The sequence below is a fragment of the Sylvia atricapilla genome, chromosome 5 (assembly GCF_009819655.1).
Source record: "Sylvia atricapilla isolate bSylAtr1 chromosome 5, bSylAtr1.pri, whole genome shotgun sequence".
NCBI classification, from domain to species: Eukaryota; Metazoa; Chordata; class Aves; order Passeriformes; family Sylviidae; genus Sylvia; species Sylvia atricapilla.
Genome location: NC_089144.1, coordinates 67136686 through 67158326, shown reverse-complemented (window position 1 = coordinate 67158326; position 21641 = coordinate 67136686). Strand labels below are relative to the sequence as shown.

Below are 21641 nucleotides of genomic sequence, written 5' to 3'. Positions count from 1 at the left end.
AGTTTAGATCACTGACAGCTACCTGTATACACTGTCGAGAAAGTCACACAAAAATATACACATCTATGCTCAAACTGCAGCAGAAATGAACATTCTACTTTCTGGTACACAAACACGTTCTGGTTAAGTCCAACCACTCTTGACTAACAATCTGCTAAAGCAGTTAGTTAAAAGTGAGATTTCCATCAAGATTTGACAACAGAGGTACTTGGCACAGTTTCCTGTTGTTTGGGTGAATTCCTCACGATTTTCCACAAGAATAAAGAATTCCTTAAAGAAAAAAAACAATTCGCATCTGGAAGTGCTCAATGCAACAGAGTACAGATGGAGAAATCCATAGCCACTGTGGGACTTAAAAAATTGAAAGTTTGCAATATCTTTCTTTAAAGGCACCAGGAGTTCCACAGAGAAATTTAGGACTTAATACACAGTGGTAGTTTTTTAAAAACTATAGACTCTCTTATTTACAAATACACAAAAACATTGAATACTCTGACTTTATTCTGAAGGGCAAGACAAGCAATTTATCTAATCAGTAAACTGCTTTTAAACACAGTCTTGGAAAGATAAAATTTTATTTTTCTCTCTATTTGATTACATCAATTGTTGTATGTAGCTTTCAAGAAACCATAGCAACACATGTCAGTCAGTTACTATACGTTATAATCAATAGCTAGAAATAGCAATTACAGAAATGGTTACTTGGCTTTACAGAATTGGCCTATTTCAGTACCATTTAATTTCCTCAAAATTTATTCTGAACCTCTTCAGTCATTATATCACCATAACACAGATTTTTATTAAACGTCATGTGTGTCACTGTGAATTTGTCTTAATGAAAACAAGTACAAATTCGGCATTGTCTTAACTGATGATACACAAAGGGAAAAATAACTTTAGAAATAACTTTCAGGAATCTCAAGTACTACAACACCAGAGGACTCTGTGTACTAGCCATGGACAGAAGTCCAAGGCAAAATAAGAATTCTAGGTAAGACAACAAAAAAGATCTTGGAAAAAAACCTTCTTGCTTACAAATAAGCTAAATGATGAATCAAATTATTTTTTAAAATAAAATAGTTGCCCAGTTTTTCAAGGGTAAGTGACCATTAGCTACTCCAGACTATCCTGGTTAGTTCAATCAGAAACACCAGCCAGATTCCATTTGCAGTAGCAATTTTCTTAGGAGGAAATAAATCATAATCTCTGTTAGTCACTCGTGGAGGCTTCAACACAAGATAGTGCTTCCTGCTGTATAAAGTAATAACTTTTCCTGGACCTCTGGATTCTTATAAACCAGGTATTTGCAGGAAAACTGAGTAATGGAAGAAAACTGCCACTGCCAGGAGAAAAGCAGATATTTTTCTAATGAAGCTATGCTTTTCAGGTACATTTTATGAGGAAGCAGCTTTACCAGGAGCTAGTGGAGGTATAATTTTCACCTCTATACTTAAGGTCATATTTTAAATTTGCACTCAAAGAAATTACTCAATCTCTTGAATAGAAAAAAAAAAAAAAAAAAAAAAAAAAAAAAAAAAAAAAACCTAACATCCTACCACACCAGACCTTAAACTGAAATAGACATTTTTTTCTGAAAAATTATAGCATCAGGAGGTTTCCTTACTAAGTAAAATCAAAACAAACTCCCCAAGCTCTATGTAAGAATCAAAACAAAGCATTAATCTAGGCTGTCCTGAGATCTTTATAGAACAATACAAATGCTCTAATTTCTGAGTTTGAATTAATTTAGAAAACTTAGACATTTTCAATCTTGCCTTCTTTTTCCGTTACAAAAGGCAACCTATCCCTACATATGTTTAGTAAAGCATTCCCCCACACCAAGTTTCACTAAAATATGCCATTAGACATGACTATCTCAACATTTGTTCTTTTTCCACTCCTCAGCTCTCTGAATCATATGCTTTAGGATAATTGTTAAAATAGATATTCATCTCAATCTTCACAGATTTCACTAACATCAACAAAAAGAATTCCCCATACCAAAATAACAAACTCAACACTGACAAAGGCAAACAATTTCCATATTGTACCCCTCACCCCACCACAATTACAAAAAAAAAAAAAAACTAGTTTCCCCACACTTAGTCTACATCTAGCCCATTATGTCTCTTAACTACTGTCCTTGTCTCTAATGCCCTGGTTAGCTGCCAGGTACTCACCAAGCTGCTCTGTCCTTCCTCCTCCTAAACAGGACAGTAAGTGAAAAAAAATCTTGAAAAAAGCTCATGGGAGTAAGATGAGGACAGGTTGTTCACTTGCAAATCATAGGCTAAATAGATTTGACTTTATGAAATCAATCTAATTTATTGACAGTTAATCATAATACGACCCCTTCCTTCTTTGCAGACTCAACTTGACTCTCAACTTTTATTTAACAAGTACTTAAATAAAGACAGAACTGATGATAGTTATAATTTTCTATGAGAAACAGAAACAAATAGAAGGATATGAAAAGGAAACAGGAAAAGATACTGAACAAATATTCATAGCAAACAGGAAAATTCAGATGAACTATATATCCAACATACTCAGTGGAAAAACACTTTCAAACCAGTTAAACTAGCCAATAGGGTCTGGCTGGTTTTAGCTGTCTTAAAAATGAAAAAGGTTATGGAAGCTTTGATTAAAATTCATTAAAAATCTTTTGGTACCATGGCATAAATCCCATGATTTCCTAAAACAAAGAATTCTAACAATTCTTAACACATTCAAGGTGTCTATAATTTTTTAAAATTCGCTAGAAAAACAAATGACATTAGATATCATATATACATCTATAGTGCAAAATAAAAAAATTAAAGTTGGCTGATTTTTTTCATCACAAAAATTGTAATTTCAGCCTGAGTAGATTCACAGTTACATGAATCCCAAATAGAAATCCTCTATTATGCCCTCAACACCTGACTACAAAATTTTAAATATCTTGATTCCTTCCATGAAAAGTCATTAATAATTTCATTAGTGTCTTGAAACACCAAAAGAGAAATGCTTACATATGACTGTTTGGGACTTTAATTCCCTTCCTACTTCACATTTTATCATGATTTAAATTTCTTACACATTTAACCTTACTTTGAATGCCTTACCCTTTGAAATAAATACTTGATGCTGTACTAATTAAAACCTGTGTATTTTAATAAAAAATTAATGATACAAGTTCTCAAATCTTAATTCTACTCTCATGAGGTTCTTTTGTTTGGAAATTTGTTATAGATTTACTGCTTTGAAATTAATGGCAAATCTGACACTTCTAAGTAGCTACATTTATAACTACACAACCAAATTAAGCTTTGAAGAGTAATTCATTTGCAATTCTGAGGTAAGAAACTTAGTTTATGTAAATCAGCTGTTTGATCCATAGTGTAATCCTCAAGTAATAAGTCTTTCAACGAGTTTAAAAATCACAGAGTAGAGGAAATGACTACTTTTATATGGTTAGGAAAAAGATTATACTCTTAAACAAAACAGGCAAAAGGTTTTTAGCTTTCTTACAAAGCTAAATAGTAAAGAGAACAAAAGAAGTCCCATTACCCGTGCTGGACTGACTCCAGTAGTGCTAGCAGTCAAGGCTTCCTGTTGTGAATCGATAATATTTTTAATCTTCAAATCCAAATCTTCTACAACTTCCTCTACTGCCTGACAGAAAGGATCCCCATTGCTTCGGCCTTTTATCAAATGCATCTTCACTGTTGACAGAATTCGCCCCCCTGCAATTCTGAAAATAGGCACAGGGTCATCTCCACATTAATCTTGGCAACACTTTAGTATACCTATTAATGCTGAGCATAGCCAGCCTTCACTGCTCATCAGAAAGAACAGCTTTGATCTTTTAAATCAAACAGCAGTGTAGATATATTGTCCAACACAATAGTTTGCTAAAAAAAAAAGATTATAAGGAAAGGTAATGAATTCAGCACATAGTAATACTCTGAGCTACAATATAAAACTAACTTCTCCTTAGAAGTTCAAAGAAAAGTACTTTCTTTAAACCTACATTTACAATTTTGCTCATAAACTGTTAAGTGTGCGCAAAATTTTTCACTCAAACGTGCATTCCAGCTTAACACTCTATTAGATTTGAGTCTTTTGTGGTTTGTGAAGTTGCTTCAAAATCCCAATCCTTCTTTAAATTTTATTTAAATAGATAGTAATTAGGCCACATGAACATCACTATTAGCTATAGAGGCACACTCCATTAATCCCTTTCTTTAGCAAATGTGTCTGACTGCTTTAATTAAGATTTTGTGAAAAAGAATAAGCTCCTTGAGTTAAAAGCTTAAGTTTTTCCAGTACCTAAACAAAACAGTAAATATGTTCTACCTCTGCTTGAGCTTGGACAAGGAAAATAAAGCATTACAAGAACCACTCAGCCCTCCTATGTAATAATAATGCTTCTCTTCTCAAAAACTTTTCCTAAATTAGGTTTACAGTCCCCATTTTTAGATACATTTGGGATGCTACAAATGATGCAGCAAAGTTCTGTCAAAACCCCAAAGCAATGGCTTCATTACTCCAGGTCACATAGCCAAAAAGAGTGACATAATGACTCCGTTTTCAACTACCTGCTTTACTACTTTCCTTCATGCACCTGCATGCTTGCCCTAAAAGGATATCTTGCATATGCAAATAAAGATGTATTTTGTACACAGAACACTCTGAAGATCAATTTTAGAATTCTAGCCAGGAGAACCTTCATCAAATGAAACTCTGTATGTCTACATCCATCTAAAATAATTGGACAGAACTAGGTAAGAATAGAAATGAGTCAGAGGAAAAACAACAGTTTGTTTATATTGTTTCCACTTAAAATATATGGAGGGAATTGGGCCAGGAACGTTACTGTTTTGGCTTATTCTGTCTGTAAATAGCTTGAAAAATCTGACATTAACCTGAAATATTGTTGTTATGTTTTTTAACAGGAAAAAACCAAATATTTCCACACAATTTTCAGCTTCAACTTTTACAAACTAAAGATTATATAACTCACATTAGATTTTCAGGCTTCATTAAATAGAAACACTTTGGCTTTGAAGAAATTTAAGCACAGTGTATGCACTTGGCCAAAAGAATAATCACCATGTCAGAACTCTCTTTAGACAGGTCAAGACCTAGCCAGATCTTGGAAGAGACAGTTATAAAACAATAATTAAAAATCTATTGTACCACTTCTCAAAATCCCACAGTTCAACCTAACCACAGAAGAATGAAAAGCTCGAAGGGAGGAAAAAAATTCACTGCAAGTTGTCAAGAGGTAAGGGGAGAGAACTGTTGAAGAAGAGCTCTGTTTCAGAGATGCATATAGGAACTGTAGCCAAGTCTCCTGATTATTCTTGCCAGACTGATCTGTTTTCCTCAATCCTAAATTTACACTTTCCAGAATCATATCAGCAAATGAGAAGTATTGTACTAAATGAGAACTGAACCTAGAACTCCAAGATAAATGAGCAGATGAAGACTGAAATTCCCTGTGAAAACCAGGTTCAGTTATTTCTGTCTACAAATATGTTGAACTTATTTGTAAATAAATAATAAATTTATAATTTCCACACATTTAACATATATAAGCATATATATGTTGGAAGAAAAAAGTATTATTATACAACTAGTACTGGGTACTAGCACAGTTAATTAACATAAGCATGCCCTTAATTTAAATACTTTGCTCTGCATGTAACTCAATTATAGATACATAGATGTTCAATGGAAAAAAAATAACAAACCTTTCACAAAAATATTTTCTATTTTTTTTTTTTGGCTCTATTGCCCAATGGCAACTAAAGATACTTGCCAGTAGAAATAAAGTCCATTTAATCTCTCATTCTGTCCTTATTCCTTCTCCTTTTCCAGGAAGAAGTTCCAGTCTCTTATCAGTCAAACAGAATAATAACTGGAGCAAGGAAAAGGAGAAGTTTATACTTCAACTAAAATATATGTCAACAGGCCAAGACATAAAACACTGATTCACTGTGTGTGGACTAGAACTGAAATGCCCTGCCACAGCCTATGCCATTTTACACCAGAACATAACATAAAATAAGTTGTGTTTTATCATTCACATATATATATTCAAATATATATTTATAGCTGAATCTCGTTATTAGATCCAATTTTTGTGAGGTTCAAAAAGATTAACTAAAAGCATAATGATAAAAGGAAAACGTGGTAAAAAAGCATCTGGGGTGTTTGGGGGCTTGTTTATTTTACAAAGATGACACCCTACTATAGATTACTCTGATTACTCTTCTATAGACTTCTAATACTCAGAAGATCAGTTGAACTAGAATGAACTTTGAAATATCTGATATTGCACTAAAGAATTTTATAGGAATAAAATAAAGTTGAAAACTGTAATCCACTCTGCAGCTCCTAACAGCCAGAAAGACCTAATAGGTTTGTTTTAAATATGGAATTACATGGGGATCTCAATTTTTACAATTGCAGAAGAATTTTTGTTCTTTATAATTCAGAAGTAGAAGCAAAAAAACTAGCTGAATTCAAGAATTAACTTGATACATTAAACAGAGCAATACCATTTGTCTAAGGAAATTGGAAAGACCTTATACCTTCTAGTGAGTGCTCCTGCTAAAAAAGCTTTCAGTGATGTTTAATTCAGATCACAAGCTGCTGATATGAGGTATTCTAGGATAAAGTGCTTTGGTATCACATCCATAGTCTTTTAAACTGTATTGAAGGAGGACTCTTACCAAATCCAGTCAGCAAATACAGTCATCAGCTGCCACTATGACAGAGGTGGTAAAAACTTTTTTTTTAAAGCTAGTAATATGATTCTGTTCAGAGTCATATGCAACATTTCCTTGTTCAAAAGCTATGAACTGAAAGAAAACTCAACTAGAAAATCAAATTCCTTTTCTATGATAGAAATAACCAAAGGAAATTCAGTGTAATTATAAATGGAAGAAAAACCCCAATACTTGAAGAACAACCACCTTCCATTGTCAAGCAGAATGCTTACACACAGGTGCCTGAAGTCAGTAATACAGTGGCAATCCTCCAATGAATGGACCCAGTCAAGTCCAAACGTGACCATCAGCATGAAAAATCACAAATATTTTAGACCAACTGACAGAAGGAGGGGCTTACCCTCTTCAGCTTTAACCAGCACTAAAACAGTAGACAGTTCAAGCAGGATTCAGTTCACCTGCCTCATAGCTAGAGAAAAACAAATGTCTACATATAGATAAAGTGAAACTTATGTCAAAAATGCATTATTTGCACCAGTGCTTCTAAAGAGAGTTTAGAAAAAACAGTGCAATGTAAAACTCCTCCTGTTACCCAGGCAGTGGACAAATCTGATCTTCTGTCACTAGCTTCTTCTACTAAAAATATTAACAGATCTTGTGCCCTCTTGAACCCTTTTTGTCCTACATCACCTAAGCCTTACCTTTTTCTGTATCATTCTCCTGATCAGAACATCTCTTCTTATGTAGAAGTAACTCATTTATAAGAAACTAACAGCACATCTTGTCTATTTTGCTTCTACTGAGACTGTCATATAAACAAGCTCCTCTGCTTACCAAAAATCTAAGTGACATGGGCAAGAGCTCTTCCTCCAGAACTCAGGCCTTAGTGTGAAAAGTTAATATGATGCAGGAGTACTTTTATTTATTTTCTGGAAATATATCTTTTTGGAAAAGACTAAAATAGCATAAACAAGGAAAAAAATGTTGAGGATATGGACACTATTCAAAACCTGATAAAAAGCAGATCAGAGTCCTGAAGTCTATTCCAAGAACAGAAAAAAATATATCAAAATTCTATTATACTAAGGTCAACATTTTTATTCATTCATTTCAACTTCAGCAGAGGTAAAAAACAGATGACAAATATATAGCTATCTGACCTAGATAGTGGGAACAGGTGTCTTAAAAGAAATCACATACACCCAGTGAACACATGGTGGGAGGAGAAATTATGGATTTCTAAGATGCTTTAGAACTTGACAGCAACTGGTCAGTTACCCAATTTTTAAAATCTAGAGCTACAGGAAGAGAGCAGCAGTAATTCCATTCTCAAACACAAAGCAGCAAGATGTCAACTAGGGCTCAATCTACCTGGGTAGAAGAGTAGGACAAAATTTATCTAGGAAGCAATACAATACAAATGCTTCTAACAGAGCAGTAACCGTGCTTTTAAAGCAAATCTAAAGGCTTATTTCTTATGTTATAGGCATAAATTTTAAAAAAATTAGCAGTTCATGTCCATTTAGACTTCAAAATTTCAATAATAAAATCATATCAGTGAACTTATCTAGATTTTAAATACATCTGTAAAAGAAAAAACTGTATCAAAACACTCATAATACTCAAAAATTCCACCTCCAGCAATGAATGTATGATTATTAATCTAATTGTCTAACAGATATCAACATTAAGTGAATATGCTTCCTTACATCCTTTGGAGTTTCACAGATTATTGTATCCATAACAAAAACACAGCAAAAAAAAAACCCAAAAAAACCCAAAAAAAACAACACAACCTGCTGCAGAGTATTTTTTTTTCCATCTTGCTCCTGCTGCTTTTGCTTTATTGGCTAAAATTTCTCTTTCAGCTTGGTGGAAGAAACTAGAGTGACTCTTCATATTCTCCATCCCAAGCTTTGCTACTCAATCTGATGACAAAGTTACTATAAAAGTAAGCAAGTATTTTTCCCAGAATGAGTCTTGATAAGCAGCCATTAAATTCCCTGTGAGAAAGTTCTAAAAGGCAAAGGCACTCAGACAAGCTGTTATTAATTATAATAACATAAATTACATTATACTCGAATAAAATTATGAGCATAGGACCATTCCATCACAATACTTAGAAAATATGCAGAAATATCATCAGACCAGTTAGGCTAAACAGTGAACTGATGACAGAGCTTGAATGCAAAAGGGCTTCACACAGAATGGTGAAGAAGAGACAGAATACAAATGATCTAGAAACACCACCCGGGCATTTAGGGATGGTATCAGGAAAACCAAAACTCAGCTGGAGTTGATAATGACAAGGAATGTAAAGGAGCTTAACCTGCTGAACAAAGAAAATGAGGGACCTTTGCTGAAAGGCAGATTTTGCAACAGTGTGGACACATAAAATAGAAGTACACTGTGCCTTCTTTGCCTCAGTCTGCACCAACACTCTGATTAGAGAAATCTTTCAGAAAAGAACTGCCAGCAGTGATTAAAGATCAAATCAGGCTTCATTTGACAGTACTGAGTACATTCAGCAACACTCTACCAAATGGATTGTATCCAAGAGCCTTAACAGAACTGACAAATGCCCTCATAAGACAACTTGATACCATCTTTGAAAAGTCACGGTGACCAGGTGAGAAATGGAGAAAAGCAAATCATTGCAAAAAAGACCCAAAAGGACGTTTTGAGGGACCACAAGTTCATCAGCCTCACTTTGTTCCTCAAGAAAACAATATGTCTTCTAAGAACATATATTTGGGCATATGAAGGATTAGGGAGTAGTTGGTAACTATAAACATATAGTTATCAAATGTAAACTATGCCTGACCAACCTGTTTGTCACCTATAACAAAATGACTTAATTTGCAGACCAGGGGAGAAGAGTGGGGGCCATTTCCCTTGATTGTAGCAGGGCTTATCAACACTATCAGAGAATACTCTCAACATGGGAGTACTGATATTACAGTCTGGATGGATGGACAATTAGAGGAGTTAACAACCAGTTGGATCATCATGCTCAGAAGGTAGCAAACGTATTGTAACAATGGAGTAACTTAGGAGCCTAACCTGAAACTTGGTTGGGGTTTTTTTTTTGTATTATCTGTGGCAGTGACTCTCTAATGACACCAAACTGGATGGAAGACTCAATACACTCGAGGGCAGAGCTGCCACGCAAAGATACCTAAACAGACAAGAGGAATGGGCTGACAGGAACCATATGAAATTCAACAAGATTTGCAAAGTCTTGGAAAGGAATAACCCCTTACAATGATACAGGCTGCGGAGCAGCTCTGTGTAAAAATCCTTGGTGCATGTTCAGCAAGCGAGCCGCCAGCCAGGAGCATGCCTTGGCAGCAAAGAAGGCCTACAGTATCCTTGGCTGCATCAACAGTAGCGTAGCCAGTAGTCTGAGGAATGTGATTATCCCTCTCTAATCAGCACTCGTTGGACCAAATTTAGAATACTGTGTCCAGTTTTGGGCCCCCAGTCCAGGAAAGACACTGATAAACTGGATCAAGTTCAGCAGAATGCTGCCAAGCTGGTCAGGGAGACATGCCCCATGAAAAGCAGCTACGGGAACAGCTTGTTCAGGCTGCAGAAGAGGCGGCTTCAGGGGGATTTACCAACAACTTTCCAATACCTACAGGGTGGCAACCAAGAAGATGGAGCCAGACTCCTCATGTTGACAGACAATGAAAAAAGACAATAGGCATAAACTGAAACAAGAGAGGCCCCAACTCAATACAAGAAAAAAAAAAAAGACCTCACAACTTTTCACTGTGAAGACAAAAGCAGTGGAACAGGCTGCCAAGAGGGAGATTAAAAACCTCCAAGGATGGAGGCTGTGCAAAGCTTGTCTGGTTAAAGCCCTGATTAACCTGAGCTGACTCCATAATTGACCCTGCCTGGAGCAGGATGTTGGACTAAAAACTTTCTGATGTTCCTTCCAACCTTAATTATTCTATAATCCTAAATTTAAGCAATCCTATATACAATGTTTTGCATATGCTTGCACAACTTTCCAGCAACTTCAGACCACAAACCTCCAGGGCTGTGTGAACACTGTACAATTAACTCAAACATCCAACACGAGCCTAGGTGCGTGCTTTCTATCCCCAAATACAACGGCACCTCGGGATGCAGTCACGGCTTCCCCAAGGAAGCACGTAAAAAACAGCATTTTCCCTGTTGAGGCGAAGCAGAGAGCACTAACCCACGTGGTGAAAGGGAGCTGTGTGATGCTCCAGCGGGCTGCGGAGTCCACAGGGGCCCGCGATGCAGAGGCGCTCCAATGGGGCGAGCGGGACCCGGCTCCGGCGTCAGCTGGGCGATGGTGACACCCAGTGGCCACCGCCTGAGCCGAGGGCAGCGCCCAAGTGAGGGTAAAACACGCTGCCAACCTCCCAGCTCTGCTACTCTACAAAATTAGCAGGGATTTTTTACGTATATGTGTATGTAATAAACACTCCACGCATCCCCCCATACTACAGTCTAGCACAGTAACCAACAGGACAAATGACCTCCTGTCCTTCAGTTTTAAGTCAAATTTTTTTAACAAACTTGGGAAAAGTCATTTCAGGAGTTCTTCTGGCCTAGAAGAAAAGGGTTTTCCAGAATGATAGATTAGATCTGCAGCTTTTCATTTATACCAACAGGAAAGAGTTTTCAGATCCTAAGGTGTATAATAATCATCCATTTCACTGATAAATACATTGATATGCTCCTTGTCAAGAAACTTGTGTGAAAGAGTACAACATCCAAATTCTCTCTTTACCATATCAACATTGTCCATGTCTTAGAGGTACAAATCTATAAAGAGTCTTAGAATTACAAGTTTTATAGCACCCCCAAATGTTCACAAATACTCATGCTACCGATTCTTGAAAGATTGGTGACATCTTACAATATTAGACACCTAGAGAATGAGGAGAGGCAATCAATTCCAACATTCCAGAGATTTGTAGGAATGCTCAGTCTTCAGTGAATACACCTTGAAACTACCAAATTTCATTTAGTCTTTCCATTTTTCCTGCTGTAAGGAGTGCCATATTTGAAACAAACCATCCTAGTTTCATTACATTTCCACTCTGTTTGACAGATTTCCCTTTGTATAATCTACTGTTCCCTGTCTTAGCTGAATGATGTGGAGATGAGAAACACATTTTTGTTATTCTTCACAGGTTAGCAGATACTTGGTCACACTATGTCTCCTAAGTTCAAAATATTCTTAAGCACTTCCCATCACTGTCCAAGATCTTCATTTTGGTTTCTAGATTCCCAAAGCAAAGGAATCAGGCAGATGAAGAAAGCCTCTTTTCAACATATGCAGCGACCCACCATTTATTTGGCTACTTTGTATTCTGTGCAATTACAAGTTTAAGATTTCCACTGTAACAAAATTAAACTAAAATAGCAGATTTCTAATCATTAAGTAAAAAATGCAGCATTTTTCTTATGGCATAGCAAGTACAGAGACCTGGTTAATGCAGGTTGGCTAATCTCTGCATCAGAGAAACAGCAACACAGCAGAAAGATTGTCTAGTTTGCTCCTGGATTTCTCAGCAGGCTTCTACAGATGAAGCAACTCAAGATTCTGCTGCATTGCTGCCTTTTTCCCCCACTCTGATCTTTACTTTGCATCAGTAACAGAACTAGAGAAATTTTTTTGTGTAGAACTGGATCCTCTGTAACTCCCAACAACTATCACATCCCGGGCAGGATACGTACAGCCCTCATCTGTGTGACATACCAAACCCTTGAAAACATCTATAGATACATAGATAAACATTTTTACACTGCAAGGGTATAAAGCCCAAATGGAGTATGAGAGGTACTACAAACAGCACAGAACAGCCACCTTCCACTCTTGGTCAGCAAGACAAACAGCAATACTTACGTGTCAACAGCCAACTTAATGCACATGCCAAAATCTGACATTAACAAGATTTATACCCCAAAACAAACAGCATAGCAGGTATATAGCAGCAGGGAAAGCTACATAATAAATAACTGAATGCTAAAAAGCATTTCCAGGTTCTAGAGAATTTCCAGTGAGAAACTGCTAACTCGCAGCAACTATCCCACTCTGATTTTTCTCACATTTAAACATTCTCTTTTAAACAGAGGAGTAATTAACAAGATACAGAATTTTATGTTACACTTTTCTGAACTGTATTTGCCTGAAAAAGTCTTTTATCCTAAGAAGTTCATGCACATAAATAATTTATCCATTTCTAATTTTTTATCAATACACAGTGCCAGATATGACTTAAAGAAAAATAGCATAAACCCTATGTTGAACTGATAGTTCTCTTTAATCACCAGCACAGACAGTATGTCTCTGGCATCCAGGATGTTGAAATGAAAGAACAAAGAAGCAGAATAAAAAAGACAAAACTGTAAAATAACTTCAGAATTACTTCCCACTTCTAGCTTCAATGGGAACCGAACATTAACTTAAATAACGCTTACTTACAACATTTTGTTTTCCACTGTGAGGATTGGACTCAAACTTAAAGATTCTTTAGTATCAAGGACAGAACTATTATAGCTGATTTGCCAAAGTTTTGTATGGAAAAGTTACTGATTATAAATGAAAAAATAATGAATTTCTATGAAGCTTAAGAAAAAAGCTCTTCTCTCTGCCAGCACTTACCAATTCAAACCTGTGTGACATTTACAGTTCTCTAATTAGTCACACATTTGTAAGCCTGCCCAAAAGACTAACTTCAGTTCCTCAAACTGCGACTCCACCAGAGCCTCCCTAAGAAATAATTCTTATGCTTCACCTATATAGTTAAAATGAAAAAATGCAAAGGCTAAATAACCAACATTGTCATTTGTTAGCAGCAATAAAGACTCCTTTACATAAGGGTAAACAGACTGAAATGACCAAAAGGAAGGAATTAACTAGCAAGAAGTAAGACACATATGCACTTAACAGACTCACAAGATGGAAATCTTTGCAACTACACTTACAACTAGGAAAATAACCAAACCACCATACATACATAGATTTGACAAAAATTTAATACAAAAAAACCCTTAAAAATTCATAAGCTCAACCCAATATTCAAATAAGATTTAATTTTTTAACATTTACTCTGAATTCTTTAGTAAGTACATTATTTGATTTTCTTTCGTTATTTTTGTTCAAGCACAAAAAAAAGAAAATGCTCACCAAGACAAAAATCTACCAGAAAATCTATTACCTTGTATTTAAGATTTCACCAACAATTTCTTGCAGTCTGTCAATAAAACGAACAAAGTTGGAAAGCCCCTTTACATGGGCTCTTAAAGGATCATACAAAGAAGATGCAGAGTCTCTTCCTCCAAGTTCTATGGTCCGGATAAAAGATGTTGCCATCTATTAGGAGAAACAGTCAGAAATATTAAACTGTAGACAAATATAGACTGTACATATGCTGAAGTGAGCCTTTCCTACAGGACTGCAAATTGTGTAACAGCTGGTTGATAGCAGAAATAACTTACCTGAAATCAAACAATGTGTCTTAATTGCAAGCTTTGTACATCTCACCATAAATATCTGCAAGATCAATACTTAAATAGTACAATAGTATTAAAAAAAAAAAAAAGAAGCACAAGCCAAAGTAAAAATAAAACAGCTAAATTGATGTTTACATCAGCCTTTTGAAAGCTTAGGACAAAAAAACTTATTAAAACATGGTATAGGACTCTTGTTATTTATTGTGGCTGTCTAAATGCTCCTGCTGGCCTCACAAAAACTACTTTTATATTCAGAGTGCTCTCTATCACCCAAGAACAATTTTAACATAAGCATATAAAAGTTGACTTCAGCTTATATCAATTTTCAGAAATGCAAATAATGCATACTCAAATTTTATCAAAAATAATGGCAACTAAGGCTTCTGTCAATCTGAAAGTGCCCATATATTTTTATATGCTGTAAGACAATGAAAAGATGTGCCAAAGGCATATCTTAAAGAACAACCCCCAAATTTTTACGGCAAGAGTAACAACAAAAACCCCAGCAGTTGTCCAGGAAGGTGAAAGTAAGGATAAAAATCCAATGCGCTTGACATAGATGCAGTAATGTTAATTCTACACAAATTTCTATTTCAGAATACAGAGCTAAATAATAAAGCTCTTAGGATTGGAAAGAGAAAAACTGAAATTACTCTAGCACAGAAAGTAAGCCTGCCAGTATTCCCATCTTTGTGCTAAAGATTTCCTATGGATCAAGTACACAGTTCATAGGACCTTGCCCTCCTAATGGAAAATACTCAACTTTTCAAGATTTCTACAGGACATAGATGCCAGAAAAGGTGACTTCTTTACACAGTAGAGAAGTTTCCCCTCTGGCAACTGTGAAGATGTAGGAAATCTAGTCCAAAAACATACAGTTCTTTATACAACATTAACAGAACACTAGGAGCTAAAATAATTAAACCTGGATCTGAGATCTCACAAATTTTCCGTATTTATTCAACCATAAAAGTCTGAGAATGCAGCTGCTTTGGTGACTACATATCCATACTGTTTATAACTCAGACTGCTGTTGTCTGTACTGAGGTTACACTACATATAAAATTTAATGACTATTTTGAGTATGAGGGACTACAGTGGTTCTCTGGAGAAAGAATTCTTATTTACCTAATTTCAATGATTTTTGAGACAGCTCTGTGCTAAACAGCAACTACATCAAGATCCCATTTTAGAACTCTTGAGATACACACACAAACACTTTTTCTGTCCATCTTGAGATCCCATGACCAAATAAGCACCCATTTCTCCCCACAGACTCTATTGTCTCTTTAGCTTTAAAATCATATTCATGTGGCATTTGACTCAGCTTGCAAACATTAGTGTAACGTACTAGATGAAAGCCACATTCTCTATTTAGAGATCTACTTCATTGACCCTGACCTCCAGGAAGATTCATTTGACACACATACCAGGAAAATGGACATTTTTCTCTCCTGTGAGGCATGTTTCAGATTAGTAAAGGCTTCTCTACCAAGCCCTCTGTCAGGAACATTTAGAACATGAGCCAGTGCCAAATCATCCTTAGAATTCACCAAAAGGCTCAAATATGAACAGACAGACTTCCTTGCCAGGATTGCCACCTGCATGAGAAAACATCACACAAATAGGTCATCCCGCTGCTAAATTATGCTCCATTTTATTTTAAAGTTAATTAGATATGTACTGATGCAATTTTTGGAAGAGTAAGAATTCACCTTGCATAGTTTCAAAATAGTACTTTATGCATGAGGATTCTGGAAGTCTTGATGAAAAGAAACATGGTAAATAAGTTAGAATTGCATACATGGTACTTGAATATTCACAAGGTGTTTGAGGGTTATTAAAATTGTTCATAAATTTCTGTTTAGAAATGTCCTCACAAACATACCTTTCCTATCTCAAGGCAAATACTAGCACCATTAAACTATGTAAGAATTTGTCATTAATTTCAAAAAGACTAAGATTTTAAAACTACTTGCCAGCTCTGCCACAGGTTCAGTAATTTTTTTCTCTTAGCTTGCAGGGGATCTCAATCAAAGAAACTCCACTGACTCAGTTTGGATATAAATTGTGACCCAGCCCCTCCCACATCACCAATACATAACATTGTAATTGCTGATATTGCAGCACTGTTCTGGACTAGGTGAGAACAACAGCCCCAGAACAGAAAAAATTGCAGTTTTGTCACAAGCAAAGGGAAAAAAATAATCAAAAAGGCCATTAACAACAGAACATACAACAACAAAATTTATATCTGCTATGGAGTATTTTCTCATACCTCAGTACATACACAACAAAATATAGTTACAAAACCAAGCATGTACATGTTCGAGTCTGCAAAGCCAGTCCTCAGAGGAGGAAAAAAAAGCAAAGAACATTTTTACTGCACAAATTGAAGCAGCAAGAAAGCCACTGTGGTCATAACAGAAGTGCAGTTTAGGGGAGAGCCTCAGCTCAGAAAATGTTTTCTTGTTCAGAAATATTCTAAGTAATACCCAAATATTGATCTGAAATTGCCATTTATTTTGAGAAAAGCAAGTTTGCAAATGACTAAAGCTCCAGCATTTCAAACATTGCTAGAAAGTACTCAGATTCTTATTTTGATGGTTGAACTGGTAAAGGGAGAGTCCTCTATTGGGACAGCCAAACCTTGTTTGCTTTGCTACAGTGGTATTGTAGTGGTACTCAGATTTCTTCCACATGTAAGGGAGTACAAACTAATAAAATTAAATCAAAGGCAATTATTTATTTAATGCTCTGTCAAGACAATGTTTGAGGGATGGTGTATTTGCAGAAAAATTTATTTTACATCAAGTGCCTGCTATTCTGGTCTTTCAGAATAAAATTTCTGCATATAACCCCATACACACCCACAATACACTCAAGCGATACAGAGTCTGAATATGCAAATTATTTTTTTAACCCATTTTTTTAACCCATGAATAAAAATAACTGGAAAACAAAACTAGGTTTATTTCACCCTTTCAACAGACACAGAACATAAGAGACAAAAATTTTACCTTCATATGCTCCTGGCCCTGTCTATTGATATGTGTAGGAGTAGAAAGAACAGAATCATTATTTTCTTGTGCATTCATTACACCAGAAATAAATTCCAACAGTTGCACCTTTAATAAAAAGATCAGAATAAACTTAAATATGAAGATAAGTACAAAGCAAAAGTGGTTTTAAAACCTGGTATAAACCTATCTCTGTCACTTTGCTAGTGTTTAAGGTTAGCACTGCCCTTACAACCTACTTTTAGTTTTAGTCTTTAAACATACAACTGTTCTAGTAGAGATATGAAGTGTAAGATTAAAATTAACTTAGAAATTAATCTCAAACAGTTGTTATACACTTACCTAAAGGCCACTACTTTCATTTTAAAGAAAATTTAATATGTTATGCCAAGTTTAAGAAGAGCTCATTAACCCAAACAAGTTCTCTATCTTCCCCACAAAAAGTGTGAGGAAAAGAAAAACACATTAAAAGCCCCCCAAAAATGAAAGACGTACAATGAAGCTGTGACTGTGTGACTGAACTGGAACTTCTGAAAAAAACAACCCTAACACACAAATACATGTATTATACAGGAGTTTTACTTAAAGAGCATGGTGTTTTCAAAATGGCAATCACTAAAAATATTTTGGCTGCACATCAACATAAACCAAAACTCCATGACATATTAACTACTAAGCTTTGCTTCAGTTTTATCAAATCTCTACAGTTTGTTTCTCAGTCCAATTTATGGCAAGGAGTCATTTATTCATAGAAGAGTTGTGGGACTTTGCAATCCAGCAGGACAAGAGAGAAGTGAATTTAAGATCTCTTTACAAAATTTAGTAATTTAAAATCAAATGCTTCCCCAAACTTGTGAATAATCCAGAGCTCCTGTGTATAATTAGAAGTGTCCTAAATCCACAACTGGAACAAAAAATATGCCAAAACAACGCAAGAGGTCAAACAAACATAATACTTACAGGGGATATGCTTTCATCTTCAGCTAGAAGTCCAAGACCATAGCACTTCTCATATATGTCTATTAAATCTAACATATTGCTTCTTGCTAAGAAGGCATGATAGGCTTTTTTCACATCAGCATAATTCTCAGGTTCTTTCATGTTTTCATATAATCCCAGTTTGTCATGTAACAAATAGCTCCATGTTTCCAACACATCACTAAGTGATACTGTGAAGTCTCCATGGTGCTAACAGAACCAAAAAAAGAAAAAAAGTACATTTCATATTCAGCATAGTTTTGAAAATAAAATTAAAACAAGCTGCAAATATATAAAAACAAATATATATTTCAAGCACTATTAAAATTTAAATTGATTGGAAACAAAGTCTTATTTATACTTGAGGTTCTTTCACCATTTTACATTTACAGTTGAATTTTGTTATATTCTGTCAGTATTTGTTCCTGATCTTTAAAATAACCAGACATGTATATCAAACTTTATTCATGAGAAAATACAGCGAATTCTGCAGGACTACTTCTTGCATGAAGTTCTTTATTTGCAAAAAGTTTTCAGCATGGCAGGCATTTACCTCCCAAAGACATTAAATGTGGCTCCCTTACTTTGTTTCAAGCAGTAAACTGGGAAAAATTAAAAAAGTGGCTTTTCTTTCTTGTGTTAATACAGTTATAATCTATCATTGACAGTGTTGCTACACAGTTCTAATAAATACATTAAAGCCATGCACATCCCTGTTACTACTATTATAGTTAACATTAACTTTACAGTATAGACTATACTCTTCCTGTCAAAATTATCAGATTATGTTCCACATGTCCCTCTGCCTCCCCTGTGAACTACTTGTTCTTACTACCCTCTCTTCCACAACTTGTCCTCATTTTTATCCACACCCTGCTCTTTAAACTGAGTGCCAGTCCCCAATTCCTGCTGGTGAACTTCTGCCCACACTACTGGTATCTAAAGCACTCTCTAATATATGGCAACAACAACAAAAAAAAGGTGTTTTTCACCATGTAACATGAGATAAATGCCGAGTGACCAAGTGACAAGCCTTGCTTTCCACTGTCCATAAAGGCAAATGGCTCCTGTCTAGAGCAAAGGTTAAATTCTATTTCATGACATTTCTACATTAAGCAAATTAATGACTTACAAACACTACTAGCAACAGAACACATGAAATAAGAAAACATGAGAAATTCTAATAATTTAAGTTGTCCTGGCCCAAATGATCCCTCCTTTAGGTCCTAACATACTTGACACAACATTCTCAATAGATCTCGTTAAATACACAACTCCAAAAACCCAAAAGTCAACTACTTTGATATTGTCTAGGTAAGAACTAGGAGTCAAAATTAAACAACATTCACACATATTGCTTCAGAGCACTTTTCTGTCTTCTAATTTGTGCATGGGTTATGATAAATCAGCACTATTAACTTACATGCTATTCCATGTCACCAGAATATTAAAACTGCATATGTGTTTTCTGAAAAGCACCTGATTTTCCTTTCAGCCCTCCCAAAAATTAAACATATTAACATATCTTAGCCCAATTTAAACAGATCAAAGCAGCAGTAGATGGGAAAAAAATGCTGTTTTCTCACTTCATTTTAAATCAAAATCCTTCAGGAGTACCAAGTTAAATTATAACTTCATAAAGTATCTAATAAATCAAAACCTTTCCTCACCAGATCAAGGGCCTGCAGAGATTAGCAAAGTTTAAGTTAGTGCTGCAAAAATATTTTAAATCCAAATATTGCATTCCAGATATTAACCTTTGTGATTAAGCATTCACTGTGATGGCATATTCCATTACTTACACAGTCAATTTCTCAAGTCTCTGGTTTTAAAATTCATTTTAAAAATACTGTGGTGTTTTGCAGTAAGCATTTGTCAACTGGCTAATAGCTTAAGGAAGTTCAAAAAGTCCCATGTTTTCATTCTATTATAGGCAGAGCAAGTATTTAATTTCTTAAGAATAGAACCAATGAGGTATTATAAAGCATCTCCACTTCCCAGTAGTGCAGCATATTAAGTTACCTTGGGACTCTCATTTTAGAATGCCTGAAATCCAGTAGCAACATTTCAATATTAAAGACACCATTTTTGACTATTTTGTAGATATTGTAAGCTTTCTACTGCTAGCTACATAGCAAATTAATTTTTATTTTGCCAGCAAATTGCTTTAAAAACCAGAAAGTTGTGCATTTCAGCATCAAAATGTTGGCTTCCACCTTCCTTAAACATCCACCAACCCTTTCAGGAATAGGTGTGTAAAAGAGTGCTGCGCTTAACCACCACCTCAGTGTTGGGTTTATTCTTTCCAGGCATACTCCTAGACTGCAGCACTGTTTTCTAGCTTTGCCCTTGAGTCCTGCAATTCTTCACTCCTGTCACCTCTAGCCCTGCTCAGCCTTCCTTGCTTCCCCACATTCTCATGCAGCAGAGGAGTTCCCAAAGTGCGGTACGTAAAGCACTTTAGGTAGGATAAAGCAGCATTTTTAATCAGCTTCCCATCATGCTGATAGTGTTGTGCACAGATTGAGAAACTGGTTCATGTGGATACAAGTGCATGGACACCTGACAGTTGATAAGCTGCAAAGTGCAGAAGCAGTGAAGTTACAGGCTGACAGCCCAAGCTTAGAGAAATGATAATATATAAAATAATAAATACAATGACAATGTCATGGGTTCTCAACATTTTTTACTATGGGTGGGTGAGAGGGGGCCTTTTCCCTTGAGGGAAAAAGTACCAGGGCATAAGAGAGTAGAGGTATGCTCTGTTTAAGGAAGACTAGAGAGGGATTGGATGTATGGGTTGGTAGAATAGCAGAATCATGGAATAGGCAAAGTAAAAATTGTACTCACCCAAACAACAAACCAGCACTTTCTAAAGCAACCACTATCAATTATAGTGGTAATAAAAACCCAAAACTCAGTATTTAGAGCCCTACTCATTAGAAAAAATAATACCCCACACATCCTTGCTTCTTCTTCCATCCCTCAAAATAGACACCTGTAATACTATAGAGAGGAGTAGGAGGGAGAAGGAAAAGTCCAGTTGGTAAGCTAGGGAAGATGCATCAAGACTTAAAACTCTTAACATAGTTAAAACAACCTCAGTTGTTAAGCAAAACAAAAATATATGAAATTAACTTATAGCTACGATTTGATTACACAGGGTATGGGAAAGACAGTAGAACAGCCTCAAGATATAACTTCCTTTAAAAATAAAATCCAGGGAAATATTTATTACTCCAAATTCTTTTCTAAAGAGCCTGTCCCTTGTAAAGAAGGTAATGCCACACTTAAATATGTGTCCAGTTCTGGGCTCTTCAGTATGAGGGAGACAGAGACACTGGAGAGAAGTCCAAAGTTCACGTATCATCCACAGACATCCTTAAGGGACAGGGACACCTCACATATGAGGGAAGGC

General features: G+C 35.6%; 1 protein-coding gene across 2 annotated transcripts in view; it reads right to left on the bottom strand.

Annotated features, from left to right (window-relative positions):
• The window catches only part of PARPBP (PARP1 binding protein), a 38499-nt gene that overhangs the window by 12893 nt on the left and 3965 nt on the right, over positions 1–21641 (bottom strand). For both annotated transcript variants that reach the window (XM_066319942.1, XM_066319943.1), the window contains exons 2-6: positions 18206–18433; positions 17246–17353; positions 15656–15826; positions 13931–14085; positions 3553–3736 (exon numbers count right to left, since the gene is read on the bottom strand). In XM_066319942.1, coding sequence (XP_066176039.1) covers positions 3553–3736; positions 13931–14085; positions 15656–15826; positions 17246–17353; positions 18206–18433 — 846 coding nt within the window. The remainder of the gene's footprint in view (positions 1–3552; positions 3737–13930; positions 14086–15655; positions 15827–17245; positions 17354–18205; positions 18434–21641) is intronic.